We start from the raw sequence: 23,367 nt of genomic DNA on the forward strand, positions 1-23,367 counted from the left end.
AGGATACAGTGGTATGGCCCGTTGGGATTTGAGTGTGTGGGCGTTCCTGTGTGTAGGGATCAGTAGAAGGTGCACTGCATTAGTCCTTTGGACTCCCAGCTGACGTATGCATCCATCTCTTTGTGCCTCAGGACTACAGTGCTGGCAGCAGTCGCCTTCCTGGACGCCTTCCAGAAAGTGGCAGACATGGCCACCAACACACGAGGTAGGCCTGCTGCTCAGAAGCCCCCTGCAGACAGCACACTCAAAGCCAGCTTGACTGGCACTCCCATAGCAGACTCCCTGCCCAGAGATTTGCTTTCACAGGGTTTTTCGGTGTGTGTGTGGGGCGGTGGGGAGCAGTATTGTCCGTGGAAGACTGGTCGTGAAGCTGGTCCATCACCCGGTGTGTGTGAGAGTCCTCGGGGCACAGAACTCTGAAGCTACTGCGTGTGGGGAGCCCAGACAGGGCAACTTTGTGCCTCAGGAGGGAGGGAAGAGAGAGGAGATCGGATGGAAAGGGTGGGCGAAGCGAAGAGTGGGAGTGGACGGACAGATGAGGGGAGAATGGGGTCATGGGGTGGGGAGGATTGCAACAAATAGGAGGGTGGGAGAGGAAGGAGAGAGACCAAGACAGGAGCCAAAGGCAGGGCTGAAAAGAGGAGCCGGCAGAGGCAGGTGCGCCCGAAGTTCGGCAGGGCTCCTTCGCCCGGGCACTGAGCCTCGCCCGTGGCACCCGTCCGCTGGCTGCACTGCACGGGCATGTGCTCGGCGCTCCCTGTGCACCCGAAGTCTGCTGTGCTTGCGGCTCGCTGCGAAGCTAGCCTGAATTCTCTCTGGCAGCCTCTCAGCGCCTCTTCCTCAGGAAGCTGGAGGGGCTGCCCCTGGGCGCTACTGTGGGGCGCCAGGGACCCGCCGGTTCAATGCCGAGGCGCTCCTTTGAGAGCTGGAGCGAGAACTTTGGGCGTTTTCCCCCCAGGGCCTGATTTTCAGACGTGCTGAACACCCACAGCAACCCCAGGAGCGGCGGATGCTCAGCACCCCTGAAACTCAGGCCCGCGACTGCACGGACCAGGTATCATCACACGTTCTGTGGTGACACTGGGAGGCTTTTGTTCCCTCCAAATGAGCAATTTCAATGCTTCCAGCACTGGTTCAGGGGGGCCCATTGCTGACATCGGCCTTCAGCAGTGCGTCAATTTCCTAGTATAGACAGAGCTTGAACACGCAGTTTGGGTAAAGACCAGCTGCTGGGCAATGGGTTTTTGTTGGTCGCTTGAACGACCACTTAGAACGGTACAAATACGATGCAGTGACCAGGGTGGGTGGACAAACTGTGCCTGGCTTTAAGAGAGTTTCTTTCTCTATGTTGCTTTAGTTGCACATCCTAGAGCACGTCACTGAGGCCGAGCGTGAACTTCAAACACCTGCTCCATCTTTCCATGCCTAATGGCTGTTGAAGGGAGAGGTGGGAGGAGCAACTGCATTAGGACATGCAAAGGATTCCCCACCTGTGCTTGAGAGAGCTAGTGTTGTATGCTTAGAGCAGGAGAGCCAGGACTCCTGCCTTCTCCTCCTGACTGATGGCTTCAGGATTGAGCATCACTGGGCTTCAGTTTCCCCAGCTGTAAAATGGGCACACTGGTGCCCGCCTGCAACGTGAATTTGTTCCTGTTTGCAAGGTGCTTTGGGATCCTCAGCCCGGAGAGGCTGGGGTTGGGCAGAGCGATCGCAGTGGTATTGCCTGGTGATAAGGGCAGCGGGGGCCGGAAGGGCAATGCCCTTCCGCTGACGAGATGTTTGCAGCATCCCCATTCTCCTGTCTCTCTCACCTGGGCACCCACTTCAACCTTAAGAAGCAAAGAGTGGAAGCCAGTGTCAGGATCTCGTTGGGCAGGGGGTTAGCCACCCCCTGTGAGTTACTGACCCACTCCCAGGAGCCCGGCTGGAAGCTGGGCCCAGCTTGCCTTGACCCCCACTGGCCCCACTCTTGATGCTCCTTCACATTTAGAAGCCCTGTACCAAGCCTGGCCTCTTGGCAGTGCTAACGAGGGTTGGGCTGCACTCCGCTGCAGATGGCCAGTACAGATGTGCTTGTGTGTCTTGTTCCCCGTGCGTCGCCTCACTGTCTCCTTCCCCCCATCCCCGGCTGCAGCCAAGGCGCAGGATCCCCTGCAAAGGGGCACGAAGGGAAGCCGTGGACAGATGTGCAGTGTGATTACTGGAGACTGGGGCACAGGAAATAGAAAAGTCAGCAAAGCAAGGCTGGGATTTACAAAGGAGGTCAGATGCCACTGAGGACTGGGGGGAGGACTGAGGCCAAGCCTGCTGGCTCCAGCAGCTCCTAGCTGGACCCCGAGGTTTGGGTGGGGTCACAGACATGGGAACAACCCAAAACACAGCGACTGTTGTTTTCTTCACAGAGCGCGTGTTGTTCTGAGTTGTCCCAGGGTTTCTCTCCCGGATAGCCTGGGTGCATGAGCTCATTGGCGCCTGATCCATGGGTTAATTTGGTTTTGGACCAGGATGGGAGAGGCCAGTAGTAAGAGGACATCACTAATCTCCTGTGACATCCCTGTGTGTTTACCTCGTACGCATCCTCACACCCCACTGGCCTCCTGCTCACTGTGTCTCTGCCCAGTGATACCACTGAGGGTTAGTCAGTGGAAACCCTGAGGGAGCAGGAGCAGGCTGTGGGGAGGGGACCCTTACACCTATCTGTGTGTGGTGGGAGTGGGTCTGGCAGAATGCATTATGGGTGAATATTTGCATGTGCAAATGAGATCTATCCTTTTTTGCCCCCAGTGGGGAAACTAGGTGGCTACAGCACTGGCCTCTCCAGATCTGATTGCATTTGATCTGTGTCTGATGGCGCCTGGGCCAATGACAGCAGCTACCCTCAGTGTAGCCAGCAAACCCAGACTGAAGAGAGAGAATACAATCGGGGCTTTACCTACAATGCACCCAGCACTCTGTACAGCTCAGGCACTGCGGTTTGGAGTGAGCTAAGGAGAACAGGACCCCTGGACATGGTGTGCCGAGGACTGGGATTGCCAGACCAGTTAAAAACCCTCATTCGTAACCAGTCTGCGGACCCAATTTGTCTCGCCTCCTTGGGGCCAGGGCCTGGTCTCTCAAGCATGATCGGGGAGCAGGGCTGGGGCCCGGGGCTGAGGCGTGGGTTCCAGACTGGGTCACTGGGGCTACAATGCAGATCCATGCGGTGGGGCTGTCTCCCGGGCCCAGCCAAAGGGAAGCAGTGTGGACCGTGACTGCGTGGGTCAGCTTCTCCTCCCAGAGCGCTAGACTCGGTCGGGCAGGGCTGACGAGCAGCGTGGCCAGGCTGTGCTGGCAGCTTAGGCCAATAGTGTGTTTTTTCCCCGTAGTTCGCTAGCTTTCCTCCTGAACACAGCGGGACCCTTGTACGCAGGCTCTCGGAGCACAGATGCTTCTCCGTGGGGCAGGGAAGAGCTGCAATGCCAGACTGAGACCGTAGGGAACAGGGCTGATTGCTTTTTGGGGACAGCGTGGTTCTGACACATTCGGACCGCACAAGCTGCTAGCTGCGGGGCGCTGTGCCTCGGTTGGATTCAGGCTATGGGCCCAAGGCAGCCCTACACCAGGCCTGAATCTGGCCCCTGTCTTTGTCAACTAAGGCACAGAGGTGGCACTTGCAGCTCGGATTTGGTCTGCCATGGAGCTCCGCGGCTGCAGCAGGGCTGGGTTTGGCCCGTTGTGTTGTCTGGCTCTCACTGATCAGTGTGACATCTGGCTCCCTGGAGTCTCTTCTAAGAGGACAAGAAAATCCAGGCCAGGTTCACTGGTGAGAATCATCTGTGAAAGCAGTTCACTAGTCAGTTCATGCGGGTGTCACTCCCGCACAATTGGAAAAAGATCCAGAAATGGGTTTGGACCTCCGCCTGGAATGAACTCTGGGTATTGCCATGAAGAGGAGCAGAACCTGAATGTCGGTGCTCAGCTGGAATGGGCTGCAGGGCAGCCTTTGAGAGGAGAAGACCATGAACTGGCTCACGGGGCTGGCATGTGATGGACTCTGCCTTTGCCCGATCCTCTGCAGTGATGGAGGTCTCGAGCAGAAAAGCAGAAATCTCTAAGGCCAGACACTGGTGTTAGGTGGAAGATGGAGTCACCAGCCCAGGGAGCAAAGTCTCTCTCAGCACCAGTGTGTGAGTTAGGGATGAAGGAGACACGTTCCCCTGCACTATAACCAGAGGTGAAAGTAAGCCGGTCCGGTCCGGTCCAGTACGACGTACCGGCAAGAGCCAGTACGCTGTGCCAGACCAGACCAGCTTCCCCAGGCTGGTGCTTTAAAGGGCCCCGGGCTCCCCACAGCAGAGCTCCGGGCCCTTTAAATCACCGCCGGAGCCCTGCCACCGCTACCCCGGGGCTCCGGCAGCGGGGCTCGGGGGGTGCTTTAAAGGGCCCCGAGTTCCACTCGGTAGCAGCAGCCACAGCCCAGGGCCCTTTAAATTGCCCCGGGGCTCCCAGCTGTCTCTGCAGCTGGGAGCGCTGGGGATGATTTAAAGGCCCTGGGGCTCCCAGCCACAGCCGGAGCCCCAGGGCTTTAAATCTTGATTTAAAGGGCCCAGGTATTTAAAGGCCCCGCCTCTTCCGGTTGAAGCCACGCCCCCTGCTCAGGACTCCAGAGTACCGGTAAGTCCTTTAAGTTACTTTCACCCCTGACTATAACCAGTATGACACACTCTACACATGCTGGGGCTGCCTGCCTCCCCTTCCTTCCTCCAAAGAGAGCAGTGTACATTTATTCTGTTAAGCCCCCTTCTCCTCTCAGTGCAGAGATAGTGAAACTTGCCAGCGTGGGAACCTGCACTAGCTTTTGACAGGGTGAGCTCCCCACGCTGGCCCTGCAAGAGCTGAATTGGGCCAGTTGGCTGCAATCCAGGCAAAGCCCTGATTAGGTGAGCTCACCTGGGGGGAGCAGGCAGGGTTTGTCTAGATAGGAGAGTGGAAGCAGAGGGGGCTGCAGTCACTCCCTGGGGGAAGGGGGGTGAGTTGGGGGCTATAGAGACAAGGAGCCCACGGTTACTCTGGGGAGAAGGGAGGGGAGGAAGCAGCTCATGGAAAGGCGGCAGGGTTAAGGGACCCTGGCAGCACTGCTGACCGGGCTATTAAAAGTCCAGTCAGCGGCGCAGGCAGGCTCCCTACCCAGCTCCTCGTGGCTTCCAGGAAGCTGCCAGCATCTCCCTCTGGCTCCTAGGTGGGGGGACAGCCACTGGAGCTGTGTGTGCTGCCCCCGTCCCCAGTGCCAGCTCAGCTGCTCCCATTGGCCAGGAACCGTGGCCAATGGGAGCCGAGGGGGCGGTGCCTGCAGGTGTGGGCAGTACAGCGAGCCATGTGGTCATGCCTCCGCTTAGGAGCCGGAGGGAGATGTCGGTAACTTCCCAGGAACCTCCTGAGATAAGCACAGCCTGGAGCTCCTACCCAACACCCCATCCTGCACCCCAAACCGTGGCCCCACCCCAGAGCCTATGCCCCCAGGCAGAGCCCTCACCCCAACCCCCTGCCCCAGCCCGCATCCCTCTCCTGCACCCCAAACCCTCATCTCCGGCCCCACCCCAGAGCCCGCAGCCGGAGCCCTCACTTCCCCCTGCACCCCAACCTCCTGCCCCATCCTGGAGCCCGCATGCCCAGCCCAGAGCCCATACCCCCTCCCACATCCCAACTCTGTGCCCCAGCCTGGAGCCCTCTCCTGCAGCCCAATCCTCCAAGCCCAAGCCGCTCATCACTAGCTCCACCCCAGAGCCTGTACCCCCAGCTGTAGCCCTCACCCCCCTCCCACACCCAAACCCCCTGCCCCAGGCTGGTGAAAGTGAGTGGGGGTGGGGGAGAGCAAGCGATGGAGGGAGGGGATGGAGCAAGCGGGGATGGGGCCTTGGAGAAGGGGCGGGGTATCAGGGAAGGGGCAGGGCAGGTCATGGGGCAGGGGTATTCGTTTTTGTGTCATTAGAAAGTTGACAACCCTAGGCAGGGTGCAGACCCCCACCTTGGCTGCTGTTTGGAGGATCACTGAGCTGGAACCCAGAGTAGAGGCCGGGCTCGGGTTCCCAGCCATCTGCTGAGAGAGCAGCACCTGGGGCAGCGCGTGGGACGGGAGGACTGCCAGCCTTCGATACACAGTGACCTGGCCGGAGGGCCGCGTCACAAAGAGGTGCTGCAGTTCCTGGAATGAGAGGGGCCACAGATGGAGGAAGAGCTGGAGCACAACCACTGGAAGGGGCGTTGGCCGTGCAGAAGCATAGAATAGAATCATAGAAGATCAGGGTTGAAAGAGATCTCAGGAGGTCATGTAGTCCAATCCCCTGCTCAAAGCGGGACCAACATCAACTAAATCATCCCAGCCAGGGCTTTGTCAAGCTGGGCCTTAAAAACCTCTAAGGATGGCAATTCCACCCCCTCCCTAGGTAACCCATTCCCGTGCTTCACCACCCTCCTAATGAAATAGTGTTTCCTAATATCCAACCTAGACCTCCCCCACTGCAACTTGAGACCATTACTTCTTGTTCTGTCATCTGCCACCACTGAGAACAGCCGAGCTCCATCCTCTTTGGAACCCCCTTCAGGTAATTGAAGGCTGCTATCAAATCCCCCCTCATTCTTCTCTTCTGCAGACTAAATAACCCCAGTTCCCTCAGCCTCTCCTCATAAGTCATGTGCTCCAGCCCCCCTAATCATTTTCGTTGTCCTCTGCTGGACTCTCTCCAATTTGTCCACATCGTTTCTGTAGTGGGGAGCCCAAAACTGGACGCCATACTCCAGGTGAGGCCTCACAAGTGCCAAATAGAGGGGAACAATCACGTCCCTCGATCTGCTGGCAACGCTCCTACTTATACAGCCCAAAATGCCATTGGCCTTCTTGGCAACAAGGGCACACTGTTGACGCATATCCAGCTTCTCGTCCACTGTCACCCCTAGGTCCTTTTCCGCAGAACTGCTGCCTAGCCATTCGGTCCCTAGTCTGTAGCGGTGCATGGCATTCTTCCTTGCTAAGTGCAGGACTCTGCACTTGTCCTTGTTGAACCTCATCAGATTTCTTTTGGCCCAATCTTCCAATTTATCTACGTCACTCTGGACCCTATCCAGAGCTAAGCCCCAGAACGGCCAGGAGGAGGCGCTATCCTGCAGTGAGTAGCGCACCCAGTCACATAGCCACACAATAGGTGCAGCACACGCTGTCGCAGAAAGACGCCCCCACCGCCTTGCTGAAGCCCTGCCCTGCTGCGTGGCCCATTCAGGCCTCTCTGCTGAGGCTGCTGCTTTGCGTGGGACACCCGGCCCCTGGAAGCAGGCTCCCGCTTGTTTCACACAGGCCACCAACCATCAGAATGGTGACAGTGGGTGGCCAGGCCTATCCTGGATCTGAGCCAGCGCTCAGAGGGGAAAGGTCGCACAGCCCCCTTTCTGGCTCCCTAGCCACACAGAGAGCCCCATCTGAAGTGTGACCCTCCATAGAGACCCATGACGAGGTGAGCCAGACCCAGGTCTGTGGCCCCTCGCAGGGCTCCCGCCTCTGATCACAGAGGGTTGGTGTAAGGGAGTCGGCGTTCCTCCCGCCAGCCCCAGCCCTGTGGAGCCGTAGGGCTCTGCTCCCTCCTACCCCGCGGGCAGGCGGTGGGCAGCACAGAACCTCAGGAGCTGGGTTAGTGGCATGTGACACAGCCCGGGAGATCTGGGGGGAGGCATAGCTCAGTGGTTTGAGCATTGGCCTGCTAAACCCAAGGTTGTGAGTTCAATCCTTGAGGGGGCCATTTAGGGATCTGGGGCAAAAATTGGGGATTGGTCCTGCTTTGAGCAGGGGGTTGGACTAGATGACCTCCTGAGGTCCCTTCCAACACTAACCTTCTATGATTCTATGATCTGACTCTGCGGATGCTGCTGACATGCCCCACGTTACCAAACACCTGGGGCTTGCTTCTCTCTACGCCCTGTGTCTCCTTGCACGGCTTCCCGTCACCTCAAGTGATCTGCCCGCAAGAGGCAGCAGCCGCTTCCCTGACTCTCTTATTTCCCAGCCCTGCTGGAGCTGCTGTCTTTCGCGCTCTTCCTCCCTCTCTCGTGTGGCTGTTCAAACCCATGGATGGCAGCGAGGCTCTGGCCTTCCCCGGCTTTAGCCTGCCGGCTGCCTGGAGGCCAGCTGCTGAGAGTGCGAGCGTGTCCCACTTCACTGGCACTGCGGGCGCTCTGCACCAGGCAGGATTAAGCCGTGGATTAGTAGCAGAGGATAGGGTGGTGGTTCTCCACCTCTGGCAACCTAGAACCCAAACCATGTGTGCTGGCTTGCCGAGGCCCAGCCGAATCCAGCAGTCCTTTGGGGACACAAAGGATCAAGGGATGGGGGGTATGGGGAGAGCTGATGTTTGCCTTTGGAGGGCTGGCTTGGGCCTGCTGTGGGGGTGCCAGACGGGAGGTGCTGGGCACGTGGACCAGGTGCTGCTACTACCTAATTAACACACACTCCTGCCTTTGGCACGGGCAGGGCATGGAGATCCTGGTGCGGGGGTAGAGGCTTGTAGTTTGGAGCAGAAGAACCAAGGTCCAAGGTTTGTCTTCCCAGCTGTGTGTGGTCTGTGTTGTGCGGGAGCTCAGACTGGATGAGCATCACAGTCCCATAATAACCTGTCACTGGTCTCTATCGGTCAGTAGCTGATTGTCCTTATGAGCTTTTTGCCTCCTGGGGCCTGCCTGTGGGATCCAACCTCCTTCTGGGACCTCCTCCGCCCAGGCACTGAAATGCTGTGAGGAGACCAGCTCTCAAATCAGTCCACCCCAGAAATGTCTCCCTCAGACAGTGAAACCCCTGAGAAAAGCATAAACCCCAGTGCTCCAAACTGCCCACTCCTCCCTCTGCTGTCAGCTGCCCAGCGCCCGGTTCCCTCTTTGGCAGCTCAGAGCCCCGCTCTCCACGGCTCGGCTTGTTCACAGCAGATGGTCCCAGCCTGCTTTCCAGACGTTCGGTATCCAGGCCATCTGGAGCTGTGCAGGCAGGCGGCAGCTTTAGGTGGAATCAGATTTGTCTACAGACACACTAGCCTACTGCACTGTTATGGATTAGATCGGTTAACTCCTCTCGGCGGCATGAGCCTGGCCCTCTCTGAGCCTGCCGTAGCTCGGAATGCCCTGCAGGATGCCAGCTGCTGCCTGCTGCTCCCCGCAGACTGGCTGCCAGGGCACAGTCGGAAACCCAAGGCGCGCAGCATGGGAACATAGGCAGAGTCTAGGCGGGGAACCCAGCACCAGGTCCGAGCGAGTGACCTGCATGGCAGTGTGAGAGCAGAGAGACAGAAGGAGGAGTGTCAGGACAAGGGTGAGGAGAGTGAGGAGCAAGTGACCAAGGGTGGGGGGCCAAGGGATGGAGAAGAGACACCAGACAGACATCAGAACCAACAGGGCAGATTCGGGTACCATGGGAAGGGCCGGCCCCAGCTCAGACCTGCCACTCAGCAGCGGTGGGGGAGCTTTGCCTGACAGCCCATCAATCATTCCCCCACCACCTCTCAGAGAGGCAGTGGGCTGCCCTTAACCAGCACCCTGCCATGGAGCCCCCGGCACAGCCCCGGGGAGAGGCAACAAGGGAAGGTGGCAGGGGCCGAGCTGCTCTGGAGAGGGAGCAGAGGTGGAGAGTGAAGTCATGGGGGGCTGGGCTGGGTGGGGAGGTCCCAGTGACAGGGATGAAGGGCACAGAAGGTTGAGGAGGAAGGGGGCCTATGCCCTGCGGAGCTGGCCCTGGAGGGGGTTGGGTAGTGATACCCTTGTGTGAACAGGGCAACTGGCTGGGCATGGGGACCGATGAGGACGAGCGTGTCATGCCTACATGGGGCAGCCCATGAGGGACAGGGTTCACACAGTGCCGCCTCACAGCCCCCTGAGCCAAGGGCTGAGAAGGGAGCCCGGTCACTGAGGGTAGGCTCTCCATTTTCACAGGAGGGGGGACGCCAGCTCCACTTCCTCCCCCCTCTTCCCCCTGCAGCATCTGTCTGGGAGGGAGGAGGGAACCTCGCTGCAGACCCCAACCCGCCTCCCTGCCAGCCTGGGTGGGGAGGGGTTGGGATGGCAGGGACCAGAGCAACATATTCAGCTGCCTTCAGAGGCTCAGCTGTGACAGCCGTTGCTGCATTCCTGCAGCCTTTGGAAGCTCTGAGAAAGAAGCTAGTTATGGGGTTAGATATGGCTCAACCACTCCTAAATGCACATTACCGGTTCTTGGATGGTTGCGCATGGGGGTTATTGACCCCAAACTCCATTCCAACCCTGATCTTAATTCCCAGAGCTCCAGGGAAAGTGGGGACCAGGAGCCGTGGTTGTGATTCCCAGCTGGAATGGTGGGGGTGATGGGGCCTAGCTGGGGATGGCCACATTATTCATGATGACAGAGCTGGATGTTGCCTGGGTTCTAAGCCCTGAATGGAAAAGAGGGGCTGCCACTTGTATTTACCCCCCAGAGGAGCTGTCCTGGTGAATTCTCAGCCCAGTCAGAAGGCAGGTGGGAAGGGCAGTCTCTGCACATCAGCAACCCTGACTGAAACCAGGCTTTTATTCCTTGCCTCAGTTTGTCTGCTTTGCCAGGTGCCTGGAATGCTGTCACTATGCCTGCAGCTCCCCTTCGCTTCCAGCCCTCCCTGCCCACCATTAAGGCAACTGTCGCTCAGCTGGTTCTGTGCTGGGCCCAGCAGCAGGCCCGGCAGGCAGCAGGCCCGGGTTGGGGGAGAGACGTGGCTGTAGTCACAGTTTGGAGCAGAGCTCTGGCCAGCTGTGGGGCAGAGGCTGAGCACCTACATCTCCCATCGGTCCATGTGGCATCTACAGTGCAGCTCAGAAGCTCAAACGGATCCTGTACAAACAGGCACATTCCTCGCCAGGCTGCTGAATGCTGGGGATGGTCAGGGTTCACCATGCAAAGCGTCTGTGGGCTGGCTGGCACCCAGAGGGCACAGACCCACCTTATGCAGCTGCGTTCGGGTGCTCTCTAGAGGATTTGCACACACGCAGAGGCCCCATCGCTTGTGTGTCCCCCCCGATGACTTGCACATGGAGCTCCACCAAAGTTTGGGACATTTGCCCCGGTACCATTATTGGAACATGGAGTCTGAGCATTGAGTCTGTAATTCCCAGTGCCCATCACCCTGTTGTCGCACCACAAACGGCAGGTCAGAGCACCCTGTGCTTTCAGCAGGGTGCTCGAAGGCCAGTGTCCATTCCATCCCTTTCCACTGACACACTGGCGCAGGCCTGATCCTGCCCAGTAGGGGGCAGCGGTCCAAATACTTGCTGGCTTGTTACCCTGTACACATGGGATCCCAGTTTTCCAGGGCCTGGTGTGTGGGGAGAGCTTGGACAGAGCTGGGGGCCCAAGCTGGGAGGCCAAGCTCAGCATGCTCTGTGCTGGGAGGGAAAAGAGCTGCTTAAGCTAAAGGACAGTGTTGGCACCAGAAAAACCAGGATAAACTGGCCAGGAATAAATGTAGACTGGAAAATAGAAGGTTTCTCACCGTCAGAGGAGTGAGGTGCTGGAGCAGCGTCCCAAACAGAGTAGTGGGGATAAGAGTCCAACTAGTATAAAGATGGAACTTGATAAACGTATGAAGGGGATGAACTGATGGGTTGCCTGTGACAGCAGGGGACTGGACTTCATGACCCAGGAGCTCCCTGACAGTCCAGTCCCTATACAATTCAAGTCCCAATTTTCTTTTCCTAGCACAGGTCCTTTCTGTTGCTAGGGTTCAGAAAGCACCTCTCACTCTTGGGCTATGATCCTTTAGGCTAAATGCACCAGCTGTATCTACACTTGTTACTCATGTTTTTGTGCAATTTTTGCTGGAATGGGTTAAATAGCACGACCCTGAAACCATGTCTGGGAAACCTAACTGAGGCTGGATAAATGGGAGGCTCTTGTGTACTAAAGCAAAACATACCAAGAAATAATCATAATGAAAAATAATTGTACCATGTTCTTTCTTGATTTGTGAGCTGTATTGGACTCCAAGAAAACAGAAACTGAAATCTGTACCAGAGATGAACAAATGTTGGGTTATCCCAGCGTTGGCAAGGTAGGAGCAGGGCTTGTACTTGGAAAAGCAAAGTCCGGCTAACTGGAGCAGGAATCTCCGATATGCCTTGGATGCCCATTTCAGTAAAGAAATATATTTAAAAAGTCTTAGGGGGGGCATGTCTCCCCAGCCCCACAGTGCCTGTGCCTAGATGTCTGGGGGTTTGTAACAGTGTTTGCATTTTTCACTGTCTGGTTTTAATGCCAAATGGATGTAGCTGGATTAATGTGAGATCTGGTCTCCTCGGGGTATTTCGGTTCCTCAGGGGTGGAAAATATGATAAACCCTTTTGCCCCCTTCCCTGGTTCATGTTCTTCCCCTCACCCCTGTAGTCTATGTGCTCCTGCCTGGGACCCCCACCGCTCAGTCCTGCGGCCATTCCATCAAACAGAAAGCCAGCCAGGGAGCTAGGCTGTGCTGAGTTATGGAAACCATTCCCTATGCAGTCCTGGTGCTGCATGGCACAATGGATCCCAATGCCCTATTATTAGGTCACTGGGAGAGCGGCACAGGGCTCTACCGACGGCATCTGCAGAGTCTGGGCTGGCTCAGAAATAAGGAGCACAAGCGAAAAGACTCGCAGAGCAGGAGGGGAGATGCAGAAACAATGCTGTCTCCATACATGAGTTTATTTCTTGGCTTTGCATGTGTCTGAAATATGTAACTGCATGTAAAATGTACTTAAAACAGTGCAGATCCAGTCAGTGTGCTTGATATTTGTAACACATGCTCTGAGGCTTTGCAGGGCATGATTGTGTGGTGTGCATATCCGAGATCCTGCAGCACTGTCTGTAAAGGAGGGACTTGCCCAAGCATGCTTGACCAATACCCTTATTCCCCCAATGTTATGCACTGTTCTGCCTGGGTGGCTGCTGTCCTCCTCCCCAGAGATGACTGCATTTCGGTGGTGCTGTATGCACATTCAAAAGCACTTTGCACTGAAAGATGCTATGGAAATTAAGGGCCTGATTTAATTTCCATGGACGTCAAGGGGGGATGCCTCATCCCCTACGATTGATGCAGGAGTTTGTTACTTTTGTGCTTTGTAACTCTCACGAGGCTCAGGTGCACTCGTTGTTGCTGTGTCCGCCCGGGGGCATCTTCACTCTGCCACAACCAGACCTCAGAGTCTTTGAGCTCTGTGCCATCAGGGCACTGAAGTTGGCAGCACACAGGAGCCCCCACAGCAGCTGGGACTCCGTTCCAAATCACAGGCTTTTGTCATCCGCTGCGGGGAAATGGAGCCATGCAATCCTCACCATCCTGCCCTGGTGGTGGCCCTGTGTCTACTAGATTCAGTGCAAGTTGCTGGTGTGCCGCAGGATATTGGATTGACAGCACACAGCTGTGCTGGGGAAGTTGTCGGGAAAGCTGGACTTGTTGGTAGCTGGAGCATTTGGTATCCGGAAGGGGTCAGCAGTCAGTCTGAGCTTTTTGTACCAAGAAGATGCTGGGAGCTTTTGGTCCCTGGGGGAATGTGATGGATCTCTGTCCTTCCCAAAAAGGCTCAGAGCCTGAAATTCCTAGCCCACTGCCTCAGCAGTCCTGGACAACAACCAGCCCCCCACTCAGTGCACCAGCTGGATATGTTTGCTAACTAATTGGGGGTGAAATAATGAACTATTTTGGCATCCTATGATCATCATTAGGTTTCAGAGACAACATCCATTAAGCTAGTGGGAGCAGTTCATCTCTCTCTCTATGAGCTCTTGTTTCTGGCTGTATGTAGACTCAGGAAGACAACTTTGCATTGGTTACATTTGATTCAGGCTGTCGGGATTTGCTCAGCAACCGTTAGGGCTGCAACCTCTTTTTAGACAGAGTGAAGATTCTGGGTGTGAATTCTGTGGCAGCAGGTGAATGTGTGCAGCACTGCTTCCGTAGCACCTAGCTGTGCATGGGGCTGCATATGAGGGGACCTGATACAGTGCTGTGCATGGTGCTGCAAAGAGAGGGGACCTGACATGGGCCCTGAGCCTGCAAACAGCCACGTGTGCCCAGTTTCACACATGTGACTAGGTCCCACTGAGACTGCTTCTATGAGGCAGGTTGCACAGGTGTTTGTTTAGTACCCCACCTGACCTCATTTAAGTCAATGACTCAGCTCTCATCAGCTTCAGCATGCTACTGGCTGGGTTATCAGCCATCCATAGCGCCTTCAGGTCCATCTCTCTGACCTAGACTCACCTTTTCTATCCATTGGCAGTATGGTGTGTCACGGAGTCACCGGGTGATGCTCTGGAGCTACTCCCTATGAAGCCAGTCAGGACTCTGGGGGAGCCTCCTCTCTCTGAGCAGGCTGTCGCCAGGGCAAGAAGCTTCCACAGTTTCGACCTTCCTGGGTCTGACCTTGGAGCCTTCAGCATCCCCTTCCACACTGTGCGCTTCCCGGGCGGGGCTGCTGGGAAAGCCAGAGGGCCCTGCACCTCAACTCCACAGTCAGACGGGATTCTCAGCCAGCCGGTAAAACAGAAGGTTTATTAGTTGACAGGACCACAGCGTAGAACAGAGCTTGCTATTACAGACATCAGTGACTTTCAGCCAAGTCCATCTTGGGGGTCCTGGGCCAGACATCTTAGACTCTCCCTCTTCCAGTCCCCCCACACAGACTGCCTGCTTTGTCACATTTCTCCCCCCTCCGAGACTGAACTGAGCGGGGCCACTTTAGCCAGTGGCCTTGGGAAGTTCCGGCCCCCCTCTCCGGGACAAAGCACTGGCTCTCACATTGGCACTCCCCTTAACATCGACCACCTCCTGGTCATAATCCTGAAGCTGGAGACTCCACCTCAGGACCTGGCGTTGGCCCCTTTCATCTGGTGTGGCCATGTCAGGGGCGAAGGGTCGGTGTACACGCTGACGCGCCGCCCAAGTAGATACAGCTGCAGCTTTTTAAGGGCCCACACCATGGCCAGGCGTTCCTTTTCTCTGGTCGCGTAGTTCTGCTCCCAGGGCAGCAGCTTCCTGCTCGGGTACACGATGGGGTTTCTCTCCCCCTTTCCGTCAACCTGCATTAGTACCGCATCCAGCTCTGTGTTTGAGGTGTTGGTGAACACCATAAAGGGCTTGTCAAAGTCTGGGTTTACCAGCACCGGGCCCTTGACCAGAGCCTTCTTCAGGGCACAGAGAGCTCTCTGGAACTGCTCAGTACAGACCACCTTATCTGACTTACCCGCCCCATCACTGAGCTATGTAAGAAGGGTATGAAGCTAAAGTGGGGCACGAACCTCCGGTAGCAGCCGGCCATCCCAATGAAAGCCTGGACCTGCTTCTTAGTCTGGGGAGGGGGCCAATCTCTGATCACCTCCACCTTGCCTGGCTCAGGCTTAAGGCAGCTGCTCCCCACCTTGTGGCCCAGGTATGACACCTCTGACATCCCAACTTTGTACTTCCCTGCTTTTATAGTCAGACCTGCATCCCAGAGCCGGTCCAGCACTTGTTTAACCTGGGACACATCGTCCTCCCAGGTCTGGCTAAAAACACAGATATAATCAATATACGCCAGGGCAAAATCCTCCATCCCCTTGAGTAACTAGTCCGCCAGGCTCTGGAAGGTGGCAGGTGCCCCCTTCAGGCCAAAAGGTAAGACCAGGAACTCGTATAACCCCAGAGGGGTGATAAAAAGCAGATTTCAGCCTGGCATTTGGATCCAAAGGTACTTGCCAGTAGCCCTTGGTGAGATCCATAGTAGTGAGATAACGAGCCCTCCCAGCTTGTCTAGGAGCTCATCAGGACTAGGCATGGGGTAAGCATCAAACTTGGTGATGGCATTAAGCTTTCGGTAATCCACACAAAACCAGATGGACCCATCCTTCTTGGGGACCAACACCATAAGAGAGGCCCAAGGGCTGTAGGACGGCTGAATCACCCCTTAAGCCAGCATGTCCTTGACCTCTCTCTTCAGGTTCTGGGCTGTTTTCTCAGTGACCTGGAACAGGGAGCATCTTACAGGGGGGTTGGCTCCTGTCTGCACCTGGTGGACAGCCAGGTTAGTGAGCCCAGGCCGGTTGGAGAACTGCTGTTGGTAGGAACCCAGCACCTCTGGGATCTCTGCTTGCTGGGCAGGAGTTAGCTGGTCAGAGAGGGGAACTGATTCATAGACGCTGACTCCGTGGGTACTCCGGGGCTGGAGCACCCATGGGGAAAAATTAGTGGATGCTCTGCACCCACCGGCATCCAAGCTCCCCCCTCCTTTTCCCCCACCACTGAGCACGTCGTGTCCCTGCTCCTCCCCTCCCAGTGCTTCCCGCCCCCCCTCCACCACCACCCCTGTTGCCTAACAGCTGTTTGGTGGCACTTAGGACTTTCTGGGAGGAGTGGGGACACAGCACGCTCAGAGGAGAAGGTGGAGAAGAGGTGGGGGAGGGGAGGGGTGGGGACTTGGGGGAAGAGGTTGGAATGGGGTGGGGACGGGGCAGGGAGGCGGGGGGGTATCAAGCACCCACCGGGCAGAGGGGAAGTCCATGCCTATGAACTGATTCCAGTGAAGGGCCGACCATGTCTCAAGGAATAGATCCACCAAGGGATCATCTCCCTGCTCCTCCCGCTGGCCACACACGGCCAGTACCAAATTCTTCCTGTCAAAGTACAGCTTCATCGTGTTGACATGGTTCACCCAGGCTGTGCACCTGCTTAGATAGTTCCACTACATAGTTCACTTCATTCAGCTGCTTGATGACCTTAAAGGGCCCTTCCTAGGCGGCCTGTAGTTTGTTCTTTCTCACGGGAATGAGAACCATCACCTGGTCCCCGGTGGCATAGGAGCAGGCCCGTGCTGAGCAGCCGTACCAAACCTTCTGCTTCCCTTGGGCCCTGGCTAGATTCTCCCTGGCCAAGTCCATGAGCTCAGTGAGCTTTTCCCAGAAAGTCAGTACATACTGCACCACTGATTCTCTGTCGGGAGAGGCCTTCCCCTCCCATTCGTCTCTCATCAAGTCCAAGGGTCCCGTCACTCTCCTCCCACACAGCAACTGCAAAGGAGAGAACCCGGTTGATTCTTGGGGCATGTCGGAGAAAAACACAGTTCTCACTCTCAGGTTGGGTGCAGCAAGTCCGATACACTTTATTATCTCAAGCAATTGCACAGAGGGAGAGAGTGCACTCGGACACAGGGTTTCCCCCACCTAGGCCAGTCTCTCCAAGATAAACAATTAGAGCAAGTATTTCTACCTTTGTTACAGACAATAATAAGCAACAGCTGCATATTGGTTATACATATTTCTTCATGATCTCTTATTTTTCTTATAATTTCTCTTGTCCTCGGCATTCTCTTCTTATCTCATACAAGGCCACACCAGCCTCTTTCACAGTTGTTTCCCACTCGCTTCGCACTATCCCCGCTTCTACAAATCTCACGTCATTAAAGCTAGAGTTAGCCCAACTCCTGCTCAATATAGAGGCCTGCATCCAAATTCCCTTTATCTACTTCCACAGGCACTTCCCGGTAGGTGAACAACAGGTGGGGTAAATACCTGAGGGTGCTGGTCCATAAATGTTTTCAGCATCATCTTTAGGGTCCCATTGAACCTCTCCACCAGCCTGCTGGACTGAGGGTGATATGCTGAGGCCCAGTTGTGCCAGACCCCACATTTCTCCCACAAGGACTGGAGCAGAGTTAACATGAAATTGGAACCCTGTTCTGTAAGGACCTCCTTGGGGAACCCCACTCGGCTAAAATGGTCAGCAGCGCGTCTGCCACAGTGTCTGCCTCGATAGGGGACAAGGCCATTGCCTCAGGATAGCGAGTAGCGAAATCTACCACCACCAGAATGTATTTTTTCCCTGTCCGAGTTGCCTTGCTGAGGGGTCCCACTATGTCCACAGCCACCTTCTGGAAAGGCTCTTCTATGATGGGCAGGGGCCTCCAAGCTGCTTTCCCCTTGTCCAGGTCCTTCCCCACCCTCTGGCAGGGGTTACAGGCAGAGTGTCCTTCACTGGCCCTGGCTACAGGCGATGACTAGGGTGCTCTGGGGGTCACCAGACCAATACAGCAGGTCACCCCCCATCAGCACCTCGGTTGGCAACTGATGGTGCACCCCCATGTCTTTGGGCCCCTCCTTGGTCACCCATTTCAGATGTACCCTTGCCGTGGGTACCTTAAATGGGGGCGCGCGCACACCAGTCAGGGTCAGGTAGTGATGAGCACTACCCGGTCTGGGGCCACCACCTTGGGCCGGGCCAGCATCACCTCAGCGCCCGTGTCCCAGTACCCAGTGACCTGCTTCCCATCCACTTCCAGGGGAATGAGGCACTCGATCCTCAGGGGCTGCCCCACACCCACCCGGTAGACTGAGAAGTTTGAATCCAGAGTATCAAGCCCCCCCAGGAGCTGGCCTGGGAGACTCCTCCCTCTTGGACCATTGCTAAACTGCCAGCCCCTTCTGCCTGGGGAGCCAGCCCCTCCTCCGGGTGGGCTCCCACCCAGTTAACCCTTTGAGGGCTTGGATTGCTCATCCTGTCCCTGAGCTTTTGCACTAGGCCCATCTGTGACCCCTCTGCCCACAGTAATTACACCTCAGGTCCCTTTGGTCCCCTGGGACCGGTTGGTCAGCTCGCGTATTGGCTGTGCCTCTCAGAAGGGATTTATCCAAGACTCCCTTCTGGAAATCCCCTGGGTGACCCCCTTTCTGCACTGATGTGGGCCTGTCCACCTGGGATTCCATTCCATATCCTGACCTGCTGTCTACAAACTCGTCAGCCAGAAGCCCCACATGGTGCAGGTCCTTCAGCCTCTTGTCCACCAGCCACATCATCAGTTCAATCACGTCCTCCTTGGTCTGGGCCCTGGCCCCATTCACCCACTTGCGTGTGTATTCCCCCATCAGCGTGACCAGTTCCAGATAGGTCATCCCCTGGGTCTTCTGCATTCTCCAGAACATTTTCCTGTACGCCTCGGGGTCTGCTCAAACTTGCGCAGCAGGGCTTTTTTGAACAGTTCATAGTCCCCGGCTTCCACCCCATCCATCTGGCTGAACATCTCTATGGCTTTGGGACCCAGTAAGGGGGTGAGATGCCGAAGCCTGTCTGCAGGGTCAACCTGGTGCACATTGCAGGCCTTCTCAAAGGCAGTGAGGAAGGCATCTATCATCCCCTTCCTTAAACTGAGGCAGTACTTTGGTATCGGAGTTCCCTGTGGGCTTAGCCACCCTGGGACCATCCCCACTCAGCACGGTAGGGATCTCTCTGCTTCTCAGCTCCGCCATCAACAGTTCATGCTGCCTCTGTCTCTCACGGTCCTCCTGCTCCTTCTGTTTCAGTTCCATTTCCAACTCCAACCGTCTCAGCTCCACTAACGGGGAACTCGGCCGTGAAGATCCACTGCTGGTCGGGAAGGTGGATCATGGGGCTGCCTAGCTGCTTTTAGCCCCTCCCGCGTCACCAGTTGGGTCAGTGGCTGGGGTGACCCCTGGGGCTTCCTGACTCTCTCTCGCAGCCCCAGCTGGGTCAGGAACCAGCTCCTTAGAGCGATCATTCTCTTCCAACCAAGCAATCAGCTGTGCCTTGGTGAATCTTCCAATGTGCAGCCCTCTCTCTCTGCACAGGTCTACAATGTCCTCCTTAAGGAGATGGTTATAGGCCATCTTCACGCTGTTCACAAGTGGTCACGGACTCACAGGCCTGTGCTCTCTCAGCTCCCTCCAGTGCCACAGCCCTTCTTGGGGGTCCCACCCTCTCTCGGGTTTAAACCATAGGCTCCTCCACCTCGTGGAACCGCACCTCTCGGAGCCTTCAGCTAATCCCCTGCTCTTCCCCCTTTGTTCTGCTGCTCCCCAGTCACTTACTGCAGGCTGCGCTGTCCACGGGGTGCAGTTGATCCCACCAGTTGTCACAGAGTCACCGAGGCACTGCTCTGGAACTGCTCCATACGAAGCCAGGCAGGACTCTGGGGGAGCCTCCTCTCTCTGAGCAGACTGTCGCCAGGGCAAGAAGCTTCCACAGCTTCCACCTTCCTAGGTCTGACCTCGGAGCCTTCAGCATCCCCTTCCACACCATGTGCTTCCCACAGCAAGTCCGCCTGGGCGGGGCTCCTGGGGAAGCCAGAGGGCCCTGCACCCCAGCTCTGCAGTCAGACGGGACTCTCAGCCAGACAGTAAAACAGAAGGTTTATTAGTCGACAGGAACACAGTGAGGAACAGAGCTTGCTATTACAGACATCAGTGGGAGGAGTGGTAGATACGCTGGAGGGGAGGGATAGGATACAGAAGGACCTAGACAAATTGGAGGATTGGGCCAAAAGAAATCTGATGAGGTTCAATAAGGATAAGTGCAGAGTCCTGCACTTAGGACGGAAGAACCCAATGCACAGCTACAGACTAGGGACCGAATGGCTAGGCAGCAGTTCTGCGGAAAAGGACCTAGGGGTGACTGTGGATGAGAAGCTGGATATGAGTCAGCAGTGTGCCCTTGTTGCCAAGAAGGCCAATGGCATTTTGGGATGTATAAGTAGGGGCATAGTGAGCAGATCGAGGGACGTGATCGTTCCCCTCTATTCGACATTGGTGAAGCCTCATCTGGAGTACTGTGTCCAGTTTTGGGCCCCACACTACAAGAAGGATGTGGAAAAATTGGAGAGAGTCCAGCGAAGGGCAACAAAAATGATTAGGGGTCTGGAACACATGAGTTATGAGGAGAGGCTGAGGGAGCTGGGATTGTTTAGCCTGCAGAAGAGAAGAATGAGGGGGGATTTGATAGCTGCTTTCAACTACCTGAAAGGGGGTTCCAAAGAGGATGGCTCTAGACTGTTCTCAATGGTAGCAGATGACAGAACGAGGAGTAATGGTCTCAAGTAGCAGTGGGGGAGGTTTAGATTGGATATTAGGAAAAACTTTTTCACTAAGAGGGTGGTGAAACACTGGAATGCGTTACCTAGGGAGGTGGTAGAATCTCCTTCCTTAGAGGTTTTTAAGGTCAGGCTTGACAAAGCCCTGGCTGGGATGATTTAACTGGGAATTGGTCCTGCTTCGAGCAGGGGGTTGGACTAGATGACCTTCTGGGGTCCCTTCCAACCCTGATATTCTATGATTCTATGATTCAGTGACTTTCAGCCAAGGCCATGTTGGGAGTCCTGGACCAGACATCCTGGACTCCCCCTCTTCCAGTCCCCCCACGCACACTGCCTGCTTTGTCACACGGTGAAATCCCCAACTACGTGGGGGAGAGAGAGGCTGCACAAAGGAGATCGTGTAGAACCAATTGTAAAAGGAGCCCGTGTCCTGGCTGAAACCCAGGGAACCGAGATGCATCAGCTCTCCACCCCAGGAAGGGCACCATGGTTCAGGACAGCATCACTGCCTGTTGTGGTGTCTCTAGGACTAGGGTCTGGGGACCTCTCCAACATCCATAGAGAAGCCAACTCTGTGGGGATCTGATCTATTGATGGGCATTTCTGGGGCACCTATCACTGTTGAATCAGTAGAGATACCATGGCTTAAGATGACAACTTGCCTGGAAACAGAGCATTTAAGCTGGTCAGCCTGGAAGGGGCTGGGTACACGGCTGCAGGGGCTGGCTTCCTAGATGGCTAGGGGAATGTGGGAAGCAGGAGGCAGTGTTGCAAATCCCTCCATGCTTTCAGTGCAAAGGTAGGCGAGCCTGTTTGGCGATCTGTCCGGTGCTAGCAGGACACTTCCCAGTAATAACCCCAGCACCTTTCAGCCCCGGATCTCAAAGCCCTTTCGGAACATTTGTTAACCAACAGGAGCCTGCATATGGGTTTCTGCAAATGAGCTTTTGCCCTTTTGCTTGCTCCTTTATAATGAAGAAGAAAAGCCTGACCAGGCTTAGTAGGAAAATAAAATCAATCCTGCTTGTTTTTCTACCTTCAGAATCTCAGGAATTCCAGTCTGGCTTTGCTCAACCCCCACTGAGTGTCCCACAGCCTGGGCTCCCTCCAAGAGCTGTATTTTAGCAAAGACGTCCTTCCTCCCAAGTGTGCACTAGGCATTGGAATTAATTGTATTTTAACAAAAGCAAAACGGAAAGCAAAGGCCCTGAGTATCTTCTTACTGACCACAGTTTTACCCGTGTAACTCCACTGAATTCAATGCAGTTACTCCTGATTTACGCCAGCGTGAGTCAGAGGAGAACCAGGTCTGGAGAGTTTTAAATAGTCCGATGGAAAATAGTTTCTCCATTCAGCTTCTCACCTTCTCTCTTGGCTCTTCACGAGTTCTCATGTCACTGGGGAAGCTCCCAGCCTAGACAGACCCTGAATTTCCAAGGGTTAAAAAAACAAGCACTTTTCTGTTGGACAAAACCCTTTCTTCAGGCCTGCTTTCTCCGCCAGAAGGAGGCAAGCCCGGTTGTTTTCTCCTGTAAGGCTCTCAGTCTCCCCGAGGTTGGTATTTAGCTGTTATACAGGTAGGGAAGCTGGCCCCCAGGGCGGTTAAAGTGACAGGGGAGGGATAGCCCAGTGGTTTGAGCATTGGCCTGCTAAACCCAGGGTTGTGAGTTCAACCCTTGAAGGGGCCATTTAGGGATCTGGGGCAAAAACTGGGGATTGGTCCTGCTTTGAGCAGGGGGTTGGACTAGATACCTCCTGAGGTCCCTTCCAACCCTGAGATTCTATGATTCTATGACTAGCCTACGGTTATGCAGCGAGTCGGGAGTCTGGGCCAGGACTGGACACAGGAGTTCCTACCTCCCCTAAGCCGTGCTGTGATAAATTCTCCCTTTGTAGCGTATGCGCTGTGTAGAGCAGCATCCCGCAGGGACAAAGATCCATTTGTGCCTGGCTGCCTGACCTGAAGTTACAGCCCAGGCTGTCCTTTCCACCCAGCCCTCGCATATCTTGCACCAAGGCCGACCAGCTGGCATTTCCCTCGGCTTTGGGGGAACTGAGCAGGCGTATATCCACAGTCCTCACTCCTCGCTCCCTGTCGCAGCAGCTAGGGCCCCGTGGAGGAGGGAATCCCATCTCTGGCATTTATGGATGGATCTGAGAACCACATGTCCCTTATTTCAAGGCCCATCTGTGCCCCGGGTCGCTGGTTATTGTACAAAAACAGGGGGTTTCACCCTGACTGGCTGCAAAGCCCAGCAGCCTGGCCCCGTGCAGGGGCCTCCAGTAGGTCAGCTAGTGTCACTGCTAGTAGGCTGCATCAGAAGAAACCCCCCAGATCAACCCACAGTAATGTTGCCACCCAGCCCTGCGGGTGCCCTGCCAGGGAGCAAGCTCCTCCCTCCCGCCAGCCCTGCCCTGCGTGTCTTGGAGGCCTGCAGGTGAGCTGGGCTCTGTGATTCCCAGCTTATGCAGCAGGAGCCGTGCGGCTGTGGCAGCAGGTCTGGCTAGCTGCCCAGGTGTGTACCC

The 23,367-nt window shown here is 55.8% G+C and overlaps 1 protein-coding gene across 8 annotated transcripts in view; it reads left to right on the plus strand.

The window, feature by feature from the left end:
• MTSS2 (MTSS I-BAR domain containing 2) overlaps nt 1-23,367 on the plus strand; it is a 91,648-nt gene that overhangs the window by 27,665 nt on the left and 40,616 nt on the right. For all 8 annotated transcript variants that reach the window (XM_073307171.2, XM_073307169.2, XM_073307172.2 and 5 more), the window contains exon 3: nt 132-205. In XM_073307171.2, coding sequence (XP_073163272.1) covers nt 132-205 — 74 coding nt within the window. The remainder of the gene's footprint in view (nt 1-131; nt 206-23,367) is intronic.

The sequence above is a fragment of the Lepidochelys kempii genome, chromosome 12, assembly GCF_965140285.1.
Source record: "Lepidochelys kempii isolate rLepKem1 chromosome 12, rLepKem1.hap1, whole genome shotgun sequence".
Lineage (NCBI taxonomy): Eukaryota > Metazoa > Chordata > Testudines > Cheloniidae > Lepidochelys > Lepidochelys kempii.